Source organism: Phocoena sinus, chromosome 3 (genome assembly GCF_008692025.1).
Source record: "Phocoena sinus isolate mPhoSin1 chromosome 3, mPhoSin1.pri, whole genome shotgun sequence".
NCBI classification, from domain to species: Eukaryota; Metazoa; Chordata; class Mammalia; order Artiodactyla; family Phocoenidae; genus Phocoena; species Phocoena sinus.
Genome location: NC_045765.1, coordinates 113,828,557 through 113,842,307, shown reverse-complemented (window position 1 = coordinate 113,842,307; position 13,751 = coordinate 113,828,557). Strand labels below are relative to the sequence as shown.

The 13,751-nt window shown below is 35.8% G+C and overlaps 1 protein-coding gene across 3 annotated transcripts in view; it reads right to left on the bottom strand.

Moving 5' to 3' along the window:
• CERT1 (ceramide transporter 1) overlaps positions 1-13,751 on the bottom strand; it is a 129,248-nt gene that overhangs the window by 114,495 nt on the left and 1,002 nt on the right. For all 3 annotated transcript variants that reach the window (XM_032625716.1, XM_032625715.1, XM_032625714.1), the window contains exon 2: positions 9,268-9,402. In XM_032625716.1, the coding sequence (XP_032481607.1) occupies positions 9,268-9,402 (135 nt within the window). The remainder of the gene's footprint in view (positions 1-9,267; positions 9,403-13,751) is intronic.

Below are 13,751 nucleotides of genomic sequence, written 5' to 3'. Positions count from 1 at the left end.
TATCTCAAACAGAGCTTCTTAGGATTAAAAGGAAAAAAAAACCCTTTTTATCTTAATAAGATGTTTTGTTCAAAACAAATTTTAAAGAGTTGCTTTATAAATATTTAACAGTCATGTTCCCGCAAGTCTTACACAACATAAAATGCATTGTATATGCATTTTTCCTATGCTCATTGACGTACAATAAAATAACACCAGGTGGGCTTCCCAGGTGGCGCAGTGGTTGGGACTCCGCCTGCTGATGCAGGGGACGCGGGTTCGTGCCCCGTTCCGGGAGGATCCCACATGCCGTGGAGCGGCTGGGCCCATGAGCCGTGGCTGCTGGGCCTGCGCGTCTGGAGCCTTTGCTCCGCAACGGGAGAGGCCACGGCAGTGAGAGGCCCGCGTACCACAAAAAATAAAATAAAATAAAATAACACCAGGTGGGAATTGGGAGACTTGAGTTCTAGTCTTAACGCTGATACTTTCATGGGTTATGGGTTACATTGCATACCCCCAAATCTGTATGTTGAAGCCCTAATCTGAAGTATGTCAGAATGTGAATTTATTTGAAAATAGGGTAACTGGAGATGTAATTAGTTAGGATGAGGTCACACTGGAGTGGAATAGGCCCCTAATCTAACTTGGTGTTCTTATAAAAAGGGGAAATCTGGACACAGTTACGTGCACAGGGAGGATGCCATGTAAACATGAATGAAGAGATTGGGATGACGCATATATAAGCCAAGGAATGCCAAAGATTGTCAGCACACCATCAAAAGCAACAGAAGGAACCAACCCTGACAACACCTTTATCCAGACTTCCAGCCTCTAGAACTGTGAGACAATAAATTTCTGTTATTTAATTCAGTAAAGTTGGGGGATACAAAATTACCAGAGAAATCTGTTGCATTTCTACACACTAACAACGAACTATCAGAAAGAGAAATTAAGGAAATAATCCCATTTACCATCATGTCAAAAAGAATAAAATACCTAGGAATAAACTTACCTAAGGAGGCAAAAGACCTGTACTCTGAAAAACTATAAGATACTGATGAAGAAACTGAAGATGACACAAACAGATGGAAAGATATACCATGTTCTTGGATTGGAAGAATCAATATTGTTAAAATGACCATACTACCCAAGGCAATCTACAGATTCGATGCAACCCCTATCAAATTACCAATGGCATTTTTCACAGAACTAGAACAAAAAACTTAAAATTTGTATGGAAACACAAGACCCTGAATAGCCAAAACAGTCTTGAAAAAGAAGAACAGAGCTGGAGGAACGACACTCCCTAACTTCAGACTATACTACAAAGCCACAGTCATCAAAACAGCATGGTACTGGCACAAAAACAGACATATAGATCAATGGAAAAGGACAGAAAGTCCAGAAATAAACCCGTGCACTTATGGTCAATTAACCTACGACAAAGGAGGCACAGATATACAATGGAGAAAAGACAGTCTCTTCAATACGTGGTGCAGGGAAAACTGGACAGCTACATGTAAAAACAATGAAATTAGAACATTTTCTACACCATATACAAAAATAAACTCAAAATGGATTAAAGACCTAAATGTAAGACCAGATACTATAAAACTCCTAGAGGAAAACATAGGCAGAACACTCTTTGACATAAATCACAGCAATATCTTTTTGGATCTGCCTCCTAGAGTAATGGAAACAAAAGCTAAAATAAACAAATGGGCCCTAATTAAACTTAAAAGCATTTACACAGCAGAGGAAATCATAAAAGAAAAAGACAACCTACGGAACAGGAGAAAATATTTGCAAATGATGTGACCAACAAGGGCTTGATTTCCAAAATATGCAAACAACTTATACAGCTCAATATCAAAAAAACAAACAAACCAATTAAAAATGGGCAGAAGACCTAAATAGACATTTTTCCAAAGAAGACATACACATGGCCAAGAGGCATATGAAATGATGGTCAACATCATTAATTATTAGAGAAATACAAATCAAAACTACAATGAGATATCACCTCATACCAGTCAAAATGGCCATCATTAAAAAGTCCACAAATAACAAATGCTGGAGAGGGTATGGAGAAAAGGGGACCCTCCTACACTGTTGGTGGGAATGTAAATTGCTGTAGGCACCATGGAAAACAGGATGGATGTAGGTTCCTTAAAAAATTAAAAATAGAGTTGCCACATGATCCAGCAATCCCACTCCTGGGCATATATCCAGAGAAAATGGTAATTTGAAAAGATACATGCACCTCAATGTTCACTGCAGCACTATCTACAACAGCCAAGACATGGAAGCAACCTAAATATCCACTGACAGATGAATGGATAATGAAGATGTGGGGTGTGTGTGTGTGTGTGTGTATAAAATATGAATATTACTCAGCCATAATAAAAAAAGAATGAAATACTGCCATTTGCAGCAACATGGATGGACCTAGAGATTATTAAGTGAAGTAAATCAGACAGAGAAAGACAAATATATGATACCACTTATATGTGGAATCTTAAAAAATGATACAAATGAGCTTATTTACGGAACAGAAATAAACTCACAGACACAGAAAGCAAACTTATGGTTACCAAATGGGAAAGGGGGTGGGGGAGGGATAAATTAGGGGTTTGGGATTAGCAGATACAAACTACTGTATATAAAATAAACAACAAGCACCTGCTGTATAAATCAGGGAACTAGATTCAGTATCTTATAATAACCTACAATGGAAAAGAATCCGTATATATATTATACGTATATACATATAATATATATATTATATACATACACACATATATCTGAATCACTTTGCCATACACCTGAAACACTGTAAGTCAACTATACTTCAATTAAAAAAAAAAAAAGACAGCCAGTTTGCGGTCCTTTGTTATGGCAACCCTAAAAAACTAACACATTTTGTAATTACATAATTTTGGATAAGCTATTTCAACATTCTTGGCTCTACATTTCAACTGGTACCTTTCTTTATATTTTTCCTCTTCCAAAACCTCTCACCAAATATTTTAAATATTTCCCACTATATCTAATTATTTGAATTACATTATTCGAGTTACATTCCAGTTACCTAAAGATGGAAAATAATTATTTCCAAATGAACTGCTGAACAGATAATATTAGTTTCTAAAGGCATAAATCTTAGTAGTATAAGGTTCTAATTTCTTTAGAAATTCACTTGCAAATGCTCCTCAAATGAAGAGGATTATCAACTAGTATCTATCTAATGCTTTTACTGGTCGATATACCTTCCTGTCTTTCCTTTGGTTCTTACTAACACAGTCCAATAGAGCAAAATTGCACGTTTGATAAAAAGTGAACTTCTTGGACTTCTTACTAATCTGGAGTTCCTCGTATGAAGATTAGTTATGGCCCTACTCATCTTTGGTGAGATCCAATTTGCTGAACATCAATTTAAATCACAATTTTTTACTTTAAAATCCCACATTTGAAAACTTTAAACATTAAAAAAATTTTTTTTTTCCAGTTTTACTGACAAATAGTTTACTCAAAAACTGTTTAGGGCTTCCCTGGTGGCGCTGTGGTTGAGAGTCCGCCTGCCATTGCAGGGGACACAGGTTCATGCCCCGGTCCAGGAAGATCCCACGTGCCGCGGAGCGGCTAGGCCCGTGAGCCATGGCCGCTGAGCCTGCGCATCCGGAACCTGTGCTCCGCAATGGGAGAGGCCACTACAGTGAGAGGCCCGCATACCGCAAATAAAAAAAAAACTGTTTACATCTGACTACTCTTTATTTGGCACTTAAAAAATTTTTTAATGATCCTTTTCAATTTTGAACATTTCCTTCCCTTTCTTTTTTAATTTTAATTTAAAATTTATTTATTTATTTTTGGCTGCGTTGGGTCTCTGTTGCTGCACGTGGGCTTTCTCTAGTTGCAGCAAGCGGGGGGCTACTCTTCGTTTCAGCGCAGGCTTCTCTTGTTGCGGAGCAAGGGCTCTAGGCATGTGGGCTTCAGTAGTTGTGGCTCGTGGGCTCTAGAGCACAGGCTCAGTAGTTGCGGTGCACAGGGCTTAGTTGCTCCGCGGCATGTGGGATCTTTCCAGACCAGGGATCAAACCCATGTCCCCTGCATTGGCAGGCAGACTCTTATCCATTGCGCCACCAGGGGAACCCCCTTCCCTTTCTTTTACATCTCTGTTGGCTTCTTTAATTGTGCCAGGATCTTTAAATTTCCTCCCTTCTAACCCCTACCTACTTAAGACCTACTTGGCTTAAAATTTTTTTCAATGTAGCAGTAAACATTTTCATTACCTTTCAGTTTTCCATCTGAGAATATTGAAACACTAAATTGATGAATAAATTTTACTATATCCAACCTATAATAAGAATAATACGAATCCCATTCATTTGGTAATTAAAGAAGTTTTATAAGATAGTAGGTATACAAAGTCAGATATCTAAGGTAAGACTTGGGACTATAGATAGAACTTAGGCAAACCAATTCTAAAGACATTACTATTTCCATTTTACCAAAAATCTCTACCTACCTAATTCCTGAAACGTCTTCTAATCTCAGTAGCTACAAACAAACCACTTCTTTTATTTTCACAAAAGGATCATTAGCAGTTTAAAGAACTGATTAATGAAGTATTAGCAATATAATTTTATGTATGGTACAAAAAGTAATAGACAAACCAACCGAAGAGAAGAGAGTCCAGAAACAACCTCAAATACACATGGTAATGTGATATACAAAAAAGGTAACATTTCAAATCAGTGAGGAGAAGGTGAATTTTTCAATTAATGGTATTAGACTACATGGTTAGCCATTTGGGAAAAAATTAAAAAGCTTAATTCCCACATCACTTCTTTTTTTTTTTTTTTGCGGTATGCGGGCCTCTCACTGTTGTGGCCTCTCCCGTTGCGGAGCACAGGCTCCGGACGCGCAGGCTCAGCGGCCATGGCTCACGGGCCTAGCCGCTCCGTGGCACATGGGATCTTCCTGGACCGGGGCACGAACCGGTGTCCCCTGCATCGACAGGCGGTCTCTCAACCACTGTGCTACCAGGGAAGCCCCACATCCCTTCTTATACTAAAATAACTCCCACAGGAATCAAATTCAAATTGTAGATGAAAATGTAACTACATTTATATAGAGTTATAGTCTTTGAGCTATGTTTTAGTTAAACATAACTAAATACAGAAGCCATAAAGGAAAAAGTCAATAAGAGCACATAAAATTTTTTAATTTCTGTTAAGGCTTAAAAAGAATATAAAATAAGGAAAGAAAAAATAGACAATGACAACCTGGGGGGACACATTTGCAATAAATATGACAAATTGCCAAATATCATGATATAAAGAGCTACAAATCAATAACTAAGAAAGAGATGAACAAGCGATGAGAAGAGGAAAAAAAGAATTATAAACATATGAAGTTACCCTCTTGAATAAAAAAGTGCAACTTAAAATAATGAGACTTTGCCAAATATTTTAACATTTGCCAAAACCTGACTTCCTCAATACTTGAGAGTATGGAGGGACTTCCCAGGTGGCACAGTGTATAAGATTCCACACTCCCAATGCAGTGGGCCTGGGTGTGATCCCTGGTCAGGGAACTAGATCCCACATGCATGCTGCAACTAAGAGTTCGCATGCAGCAACTAAGAAGCCCTGGAGCCACAACTAAGGAGCCCACCTGCCGCAACTAAGACCCAGTGCAACCAAATTAAAAATATATATATTTGAGGGTATGGGGAAATAGGGACACTCATGTACTATCTGTGGGAATGAAAAGTGGTACTTCTGAAAGGGCATTTGACAGTAACTATAAAAAAAAAATTTTAAATACTACATATGCTTGTTTCAAGAGTGTTTGTAGTAAAACAAATTTAAACATGACCTAAATTTCCAAGAACAGGGAAGAGGCAAATAAATAAGACATGGTACATCCACAATATTCAACAAAATGTAGTAAATGTCCAAGATATATTAAAAGAAAACAAGGTGCAGAACGATAGATTTAGTATGATGCTGTCCGTGTAAATGAAAATGAAGGATATAAACAAATAAATGCTTATATAGGCATACATAGTACCTGGAAGGACAGACCAAAAATTTGACTTTCGTTATGTCTTGAGTGCAGGACTAAGAGTAAAGAGAAGCATTTACTTTTTAAACCTCTTCATGCCATGGATATTTTTTTACCACGTGTACTTTATTTAAAAACAGAACTTAGGGGGCTTCCCTGGTGGCGCAGTGGTTGAGAGTCCGCCTGCCAATGCAGGGGACACGGGTTCGTGCCCCGGTCTGGGAAGATCCCACGTGCTGCGGAGCAGCTGGGCCCGGGAGCCATGGCCGCTAAGCCTGTGCGTCTGGAGCCTGTGCTCCGCAACGGGAGAGGCCACTACAGTGAGAGGCCCGCGTAGCACAAAAAAAAAAAAAAAAAAAAAAAAAAAAACAACAGAACTTAAAAAATAAATAACAGTTTAAATACTCCATAAACATTGCTTTTGGTTGATCAACTAACATATATTGAACATCTACTACATGGCAAGTTTTGTAGCAGGGACTGGGTCTTAAGCAAATAACTATTAAACTATAATAATTGAGAAATTCAACTTTCTACAAACATTTATTAAACATACAAATAGGTGACTTCCCAAAAAGTGACAGAGTACTATTTTTCCTCTCATTAACTTATTCCCAATCCCTTCACGTTAAGAATTATTTCCAGGTAACAAATTCTCCCAGGAAATACTTTGTTCCTTAAAAGTATTTCACTCAATTTATTATCACATTACTAAAGAACATGATTTGAATAAGGAATGACTTGTTAAGCTAAAATAATAGTGAATTTAACAATGAATTAGGTTCTATCAGAAAAGGTGGGCTCAAACATTAGGTTCACCAACAAATAATAAATATGTTAATGAATGGTTACAGTAAAGTCATAACTTTTCAAGTCCAGATTTCCTCATATATGAATACTATCAATTTCATAAGGATGTCACATGCACAAATTCAACCATATTTATTCTTTGCCTTCAGAGGTGAATTGATACATATAATAGCCCATATTTAAGAAAAGCAAAAGATACCTATTTAACAGAGGTTAGTATTACATTTTAAAAATTTAACTCAAATACATACTCTATTTGTAAACTTCATTCTGAGAAGTTCACTGGATTCAGTTATATTTTGTAATTTCCTTGAAATATGTAACAGTGAACTTATGAACCGACAGAATAGGAACAGAGTTGAAGAAGTTCAGGAATATAAATACTTGTGTTTCTCCATACCACCTGGTTAAACTATAGCGAAGACTAACTACCACTCAGATTCTGCTGCTACATTCATTTTTTTTTTAACCTTCTCTACTACCACTTAGCCCAGTGAGTACTTCCACTAGGTCCCTTCAGTGTTTTCAAATTGTCTTGCTTTCCTACTCATTTCTTTGATTATGAACCACAATGAAAAGTTCTATAAGCAAATACAGATAACAAAAATACCAAAATAACAACAACAAAAAATCTACGAAGAACTAACACATTGTTTTTTCCTGAGCAGATGCAATGTAAATATTTATTAAAAGTTTTTCTTTTCCCCAAATAAGCCATGCACTATTACCACAGTCCATAATTCAAGACAGGATAACTAAATTTAAACTAGCATGGTACTCTAGGAATACTACTAGTTAGGAAACAATAAAGATATAAACTATTTTCAAAGAGTCAAACAAGCACTGTAACTAACAAGCATCCAACAATATGCAAAAGAAGGAAGAAGGGGAAGAACCAAGGGAAGACATTTCAAGATTGTAAAGTACACTACTATCCATGATTCTTTCCTCTAGCATGAATAGTGATCTATCTCAAGAGAAATAAAACCCCAAAATATTAACTATCAATAGATACAATTTCAAAAGTACATTATAACGTACCACATACCAGTCCAAATAAATAGTGAGCCTTTATGTTCAAACTACTTCTTTAAAGTTGTCCATAAGAATGGAGAGTAGTAGTTTCATTCTGAACATTTCCAAACAACCCCTCTATAAGTTTTTCCAACTCAATATCCAACTAAGCTTTTATTTTCAAACTCTTAATATATAAGAGGGGCAGAATGTATAAAAAGTGATGGAAAAATACTACATGGTTTTACTTAAATGTGTAACATAAACATATGTAAGTCATATTTAGATATCAACACATATCCAAAGTACATCATTTATCTTTATAAACAATATAAACTCTAACGTAACATGAATTCTCTTTGAATGTATCAGTAAAATCTATGATTGTTTTAACACATCCATTTTTAGATTTTAACTACAATAGCTTCCTTAACTGACCTCCATTTAACTGACCTGCCTTAGACAATACCTTTTTTTTTGCCCTTTATTAAATATGCCTCAACATGCTGACCACTCTCAACTAGTATGCTATTTTTAGTATATTCAGGTACTTCTGGCCCACTAGTTGAGTTACATGTTTAACAAGTCAGTTGGTTGTTCCTAAACCTGTTTATGCCAGTTTACTTGCTGTAGTTCTTACATAACTTAAACATCATGTAAATCTATGGAATACAAGAGCAAAGAGAGCTGTTTCTACGTAAACTACATTGAATGCAAGCTAAGATGAATGACTCAACAAAGGTTAGTCATTCTTTTAAAAGGTATTAAATTAAATAAAGGTGAGACATCTGTAAAATATTAGGGAAAAACATTAAAAGTCAAAAAGAGGAACCTATATTTATGGTTTTTCAAAAGTATCTTTAAGTTTTTATTCCACTTTAGAGAATGAAAACTGGAAATTGCAAATCAGGCATTATGGATATAATACTTTACATAAGAACAACTTCTCTCAACTCCATATTCAAAGATATACTGTTAGCTCTACATCATAAAGTTGGCAAGTGAATTTAGATTTATATATTTTAAGTCAAAAATTTTAAATGTTAAGATATGTATCTTTTATTTTCCTGCTTTAACTTTTTCAATAACTCACCAAGTAACTGTCCCCATCTATCAGATATGGAGCCATCTAACATCTTTTTTTCTGAAGCCCTTGTTTAATGGCTTGCTGTAACCAACTAGATAAATACTACATGCCTATATAAAATAACAGTATGTAGTAATACACTCTAAAATAATTTTATGGAAAAAAATATTAGACTGCACACTCCACAAGAGCAAGGATCTTAATCTGTTTTGTTCATAGACATATCCCAAGCCCCTAGAATAGGTTCGTGGTGTATAACTTATGCTCAATAAGTATTTGTTGAATGAAGGAGAATAGGAGCTTACCGTGATGACAGCCTTGCTAAGACAGATGGATCCTCTACAGCCATACTCTGTCTCATCTTCAGATTTGTAGTAACTCAGAGTATTATTTTTCAAAACTACCCAACGGTCCTGCCACCCATGAATGTAGTTTGTCCACTGGAGGAGAAAAAGACAAAAAATTACATTTTTAGAAATCCAAACTTTCTGAAACAGCAGTCAATCTAAGTTTAAAACCAAACTGTGAGAAGTCCTAACTTAATTATAAACAGTAAAAAAAAAAAAAAGTGAAAAGTTAAAATTTTCCAGATTGTATATAATTTTCAGTAATTTCTACAAAATTATAAATAAAATATAACATTTTTCTTCTAATATTTGAGGAATAAAACTGAAGCACATTTCAGTTAAAAATTCTGCTTTACTCTTTCTGTGCTTTCATCCTCCCCTCCTCACCACCTTCAAATCTCTTAAATTGTTTTGCTCCCTGTCATAATTGACATATTCAATAGAAAAGTAAGTTTGGCTATACAGTCTGTCATTCTCCTACACCAAGTACTGCATGAAGCCTTCTAAATCAACAGAAGTAGAAGTCAATCATGGCCCAAACTCTATTTTTGTTGTAAGTTATTCCTACATGAAAATGTATGATGTTTACAACTACATTAAAGTAAAAATAGATTATTAATCTTTAGAAAGTCTACATCAACTTTATTTTTACTTCCACAGAACTCAATATTATAGAATAGTTAATTCATTTTCTAAGTTTCTCTGAAGATCTATATTTCAAACTCAAGAGTAAAATACAAACATAAAACTGGTTTTCAAAAACATACTTGGATTATCTGTTTCCAGTACCTACAAATGGTTTCTGTGTTGCTAAAGTTTCGCTGCTGCACAGTGAAGATTACAATCAATAAACTTGCAAAGGCAGAAATGTAACCTCTATGGCAATTGTTGATATTGCATATTTTTATGCTCTGGGGTTTTAAGCACAGACAATTCCAAAAACTATCTGCTAACTCAAAAACTATCTGCCAAAAACTAACTCTAAATGGATTGTTAAAAATATACTGCATTGGCTCAGAGGAATCTTTTCTTTACTATTTCCTAATTCCACAGGTTTGAGATGTGGTTCAGCTCTTATATCTTCTAAACTCCATCATTACAGCCCCTCCCTGAGAGCTGACCCATGCTGTCAAGTTAACTCATTCTTTCCTGAGGGCTCTCTAATCACTATTTCCTCATTTTAACTCCTTGCGATTTACTACCACTTAAGACAGCGACTTGAAATAATGATGGTTACATACAAAACTAAATTTACCTCCACCCATAGGATGCACATCCCCCTCTGTTCCTATTTCCTTGGCTATACTGCTACTGCCACAATCCTTCAGACTCAAACCTGGCTAAGCGTTCCTGTACTGTATGGACAGAGCAGTGGATACAACATCAGAGAGACTCAACTACTTTTACTAGCTGTGTGAAAAGTTCTGACAAATTATTTAACTTTTCTGAACTTCAGTTTCTTTCCTCAGTCATTTGAATGGGTGAATAAAATCGTGAATACACCTACTATATTCCTAGGAGATACTCAATACCTGACTGTTCCTTCTTAATCTTTATAGCCCATTATCAACTCCTATTCATCTTTCCTTCCTATTAAACCCTTAAATCTGACTCCTTTATCTTCAAGTAATCCAATCAAATTATCAGGTTCCTGGATTCCTGAGAAGGCTTAATAACGTTTCCTCTGATATCTTCTGCTTTTTATTTCATAACTTACATAATCTTACTTATTAGGCATATTTTGCTTACTTATCTTACATATTAACCTCATTGAGCCTCCAGCTCCAAAACTTACATGAACAACTCCCAACTGCCTGTAATACAAATTGTTTAGACTGGCATACCTTAATCCTACCTCGCTTCCAATTACTGCCCGTCAGAAAGCTACTAACTGTGATTGTGGCCAAGTTACTTACCTGTTTGTTTGTTTGTTTGTTTCTCAAACTCTACCTCTTAAAGTTGTTTAACATTAAGCAAGAATAGACTTAGAACACTGCCAAGCACACAGTATTTTCTCAGTTGGAGGCAGAGCTATGCATAGCTAATGAAGCTTAGAAACCTTCAGGGAAGCTCACAAGAACAGACACCTTCCAAAGTGACAGAAGGGGCCCTAGAAATCATGTGTCCATATTTTCATATTTTTTTCTTACCGAGGACCCAATAATTACATAAGCTTCAGGATTTACGCAGAAAATGTTAACTCCTATTCACAGCTAGAAGGCAGATTTTTGCCTTTTCTCTACCCTCATAACATTCCCTGGCTCTTCCCCATTTAACAGAGACAAGGCAATATGCAGACACTGCAGGAGAAGCAAACATTCCTGCCTCCAATAGTCCAGCAAGCATAAATTCAAGAGGAAAAAAAATACATTTAGAATAAGAGTCAGAAGCAAGTTACTAATAAAATGCTATAGAAATTCAAGGGAAGGAGCTCTGGGATGGTTGGTGAAATAAGAAAAGTCTTTATGAAAAGAATAGTTGAGATGGACTCTACACATGGACAGAATTTCAGCCAACAGTTAGGTATGTGGAAAAAACGTTAAGGTAAAGATAAGATAAAAAGGATGGAGAGAATTCAGAAGGAATTGGATGAGACTGACCAAGGCTTAGTTGCTCTCAAGTCCTACTAAGGCATGAATGTTTCCCCATCCACAATCTATCTTGATATTTGTTATAACCACCTAGAATTATTGTCTATCCAGTATTTTTGGAACTTATGTGCCTAAGAAGCAAGTCTGTAGAAAATATATTTATATAAAAAAAAACCTTTGGGCTGGTGTACAAGTTTACTCCTCCACCACCATTCCATTTGGTGGGGGGAGGAGTGGGGGGACAAAACAAATTAGTATTTGGACTTAACTACATTACTAAGCAGAAGGAAAAGAACAGAGGCTGAGTTCTAATTTTGTTTAAAATTACCAGGTGAATACAAAGGCTGAAAATACGTATGTACTTTAAATTCAAAAGCATTCATTCATTAAAAAATATTATTGATTAAAAAGCTTCCAAGAAAACATATGTAACCATAAATTTTTTAATTTCAGGGAAATCTCCTCCATAGCTGTTAACAAGAACACCAAAACTACGTTGATTCTATGTATGCAGCAACAATGAAGTTATTTACGAACCAAAGAAGTGGTCAAATACTACATTTCTATACACTTAGATATCAAGAAGACAGTCTTCCATTTTTTTGTCATAAAGTATACACTTACTACACTGCTCTGTGTAAGTGATACTCAGATACTCATATATAGTACATACTCAGAGCACTGGTGACTCCACCAATCACTATGATCCTCCTATCCCCCAAAAAGTGATGATCAATAGTTCAAAAGTATGGCTTGTTTTGTAAAATACCTAACACTCCACAATACTAATTTGGAAGTCTGCTTCTCATTTAATGAGAAAAAAGGGGTGAAATTACCTGAATCACTGAGAAGCAAAGAGCCCATTTCATAACAGTTCCAAAGAGAAATGTATACTTATTGCACAACGTGTTCAATATAGATTCTTAAATTACACAATACATTTAATCCAAAGAAACCCTAGGGAGCTTCACTTTACTGAAAACTTTTCACTGAAATTCCAATAATGATCACAGTATCAACACACACCATAATTTTTCCGTATGCAAATTAAAGTTAACACTTGCAAGCCTTAGTTCTGACATACTTATGCCTTTCTTAGGTCCTTTCTCAGCCTTCTAAAGACAATATAAAAGCTAGTATGAAACAATTCCACAAACAACTTCCCAATGCTTAGCCAAAGTATGTATACTGGAAGCAGGGTGATTTCTTAATAGCCAGTGGCTGCACATGATCTAGGATCTTATGACCAGCCTGTTGAGAGACTGGACCTTGCTCCCCCTCTCCAAGTTAACTGCTAGCTCCAGCCATTTCTAAAAGTTTAACAGGAAGAGAGAAGGAAGTAAAAAAGACAATGTGGATCTTCTCATAGCAAAAACGTTAAAAAAAAAAAGAAAAAAAAAAAAACCCCAACAAACCCCAAACTACGTACTACCAAAAGAAAAGATCACCCACCTTCTCTCTTAAAAAGGGCTTCATCCATTTCAATTAATTAGCTTTCAAACTCTACAAATGACTATCTGCTTTGCAAAAATTTTGGAAAAGTAGTTTTAAAAAATTTAGTAAAAGTAAGATGTCTTTTCCTTACTCTGGCCCACTGACTGTAAGAATATTTTACTATTAAATAATGCTCTTTTTCCTGGACTAAAGGTCTGTCTCCATTCTGACAGGTTTCAAGTTACAATGAATATTTCTTGTACCTATCACCCGACTATTCAATAGCTCTTCTCTGAACTGGGGTAAAGAGTAAGGGGAAAAGTACAGAACTCCTCCTCTCATTGAGATCTTTCACTACATCTAGCCTGGCATAGTTTATCACCTCAGATTTCAGCACCAAGCCGAGTTGCTCCGGCT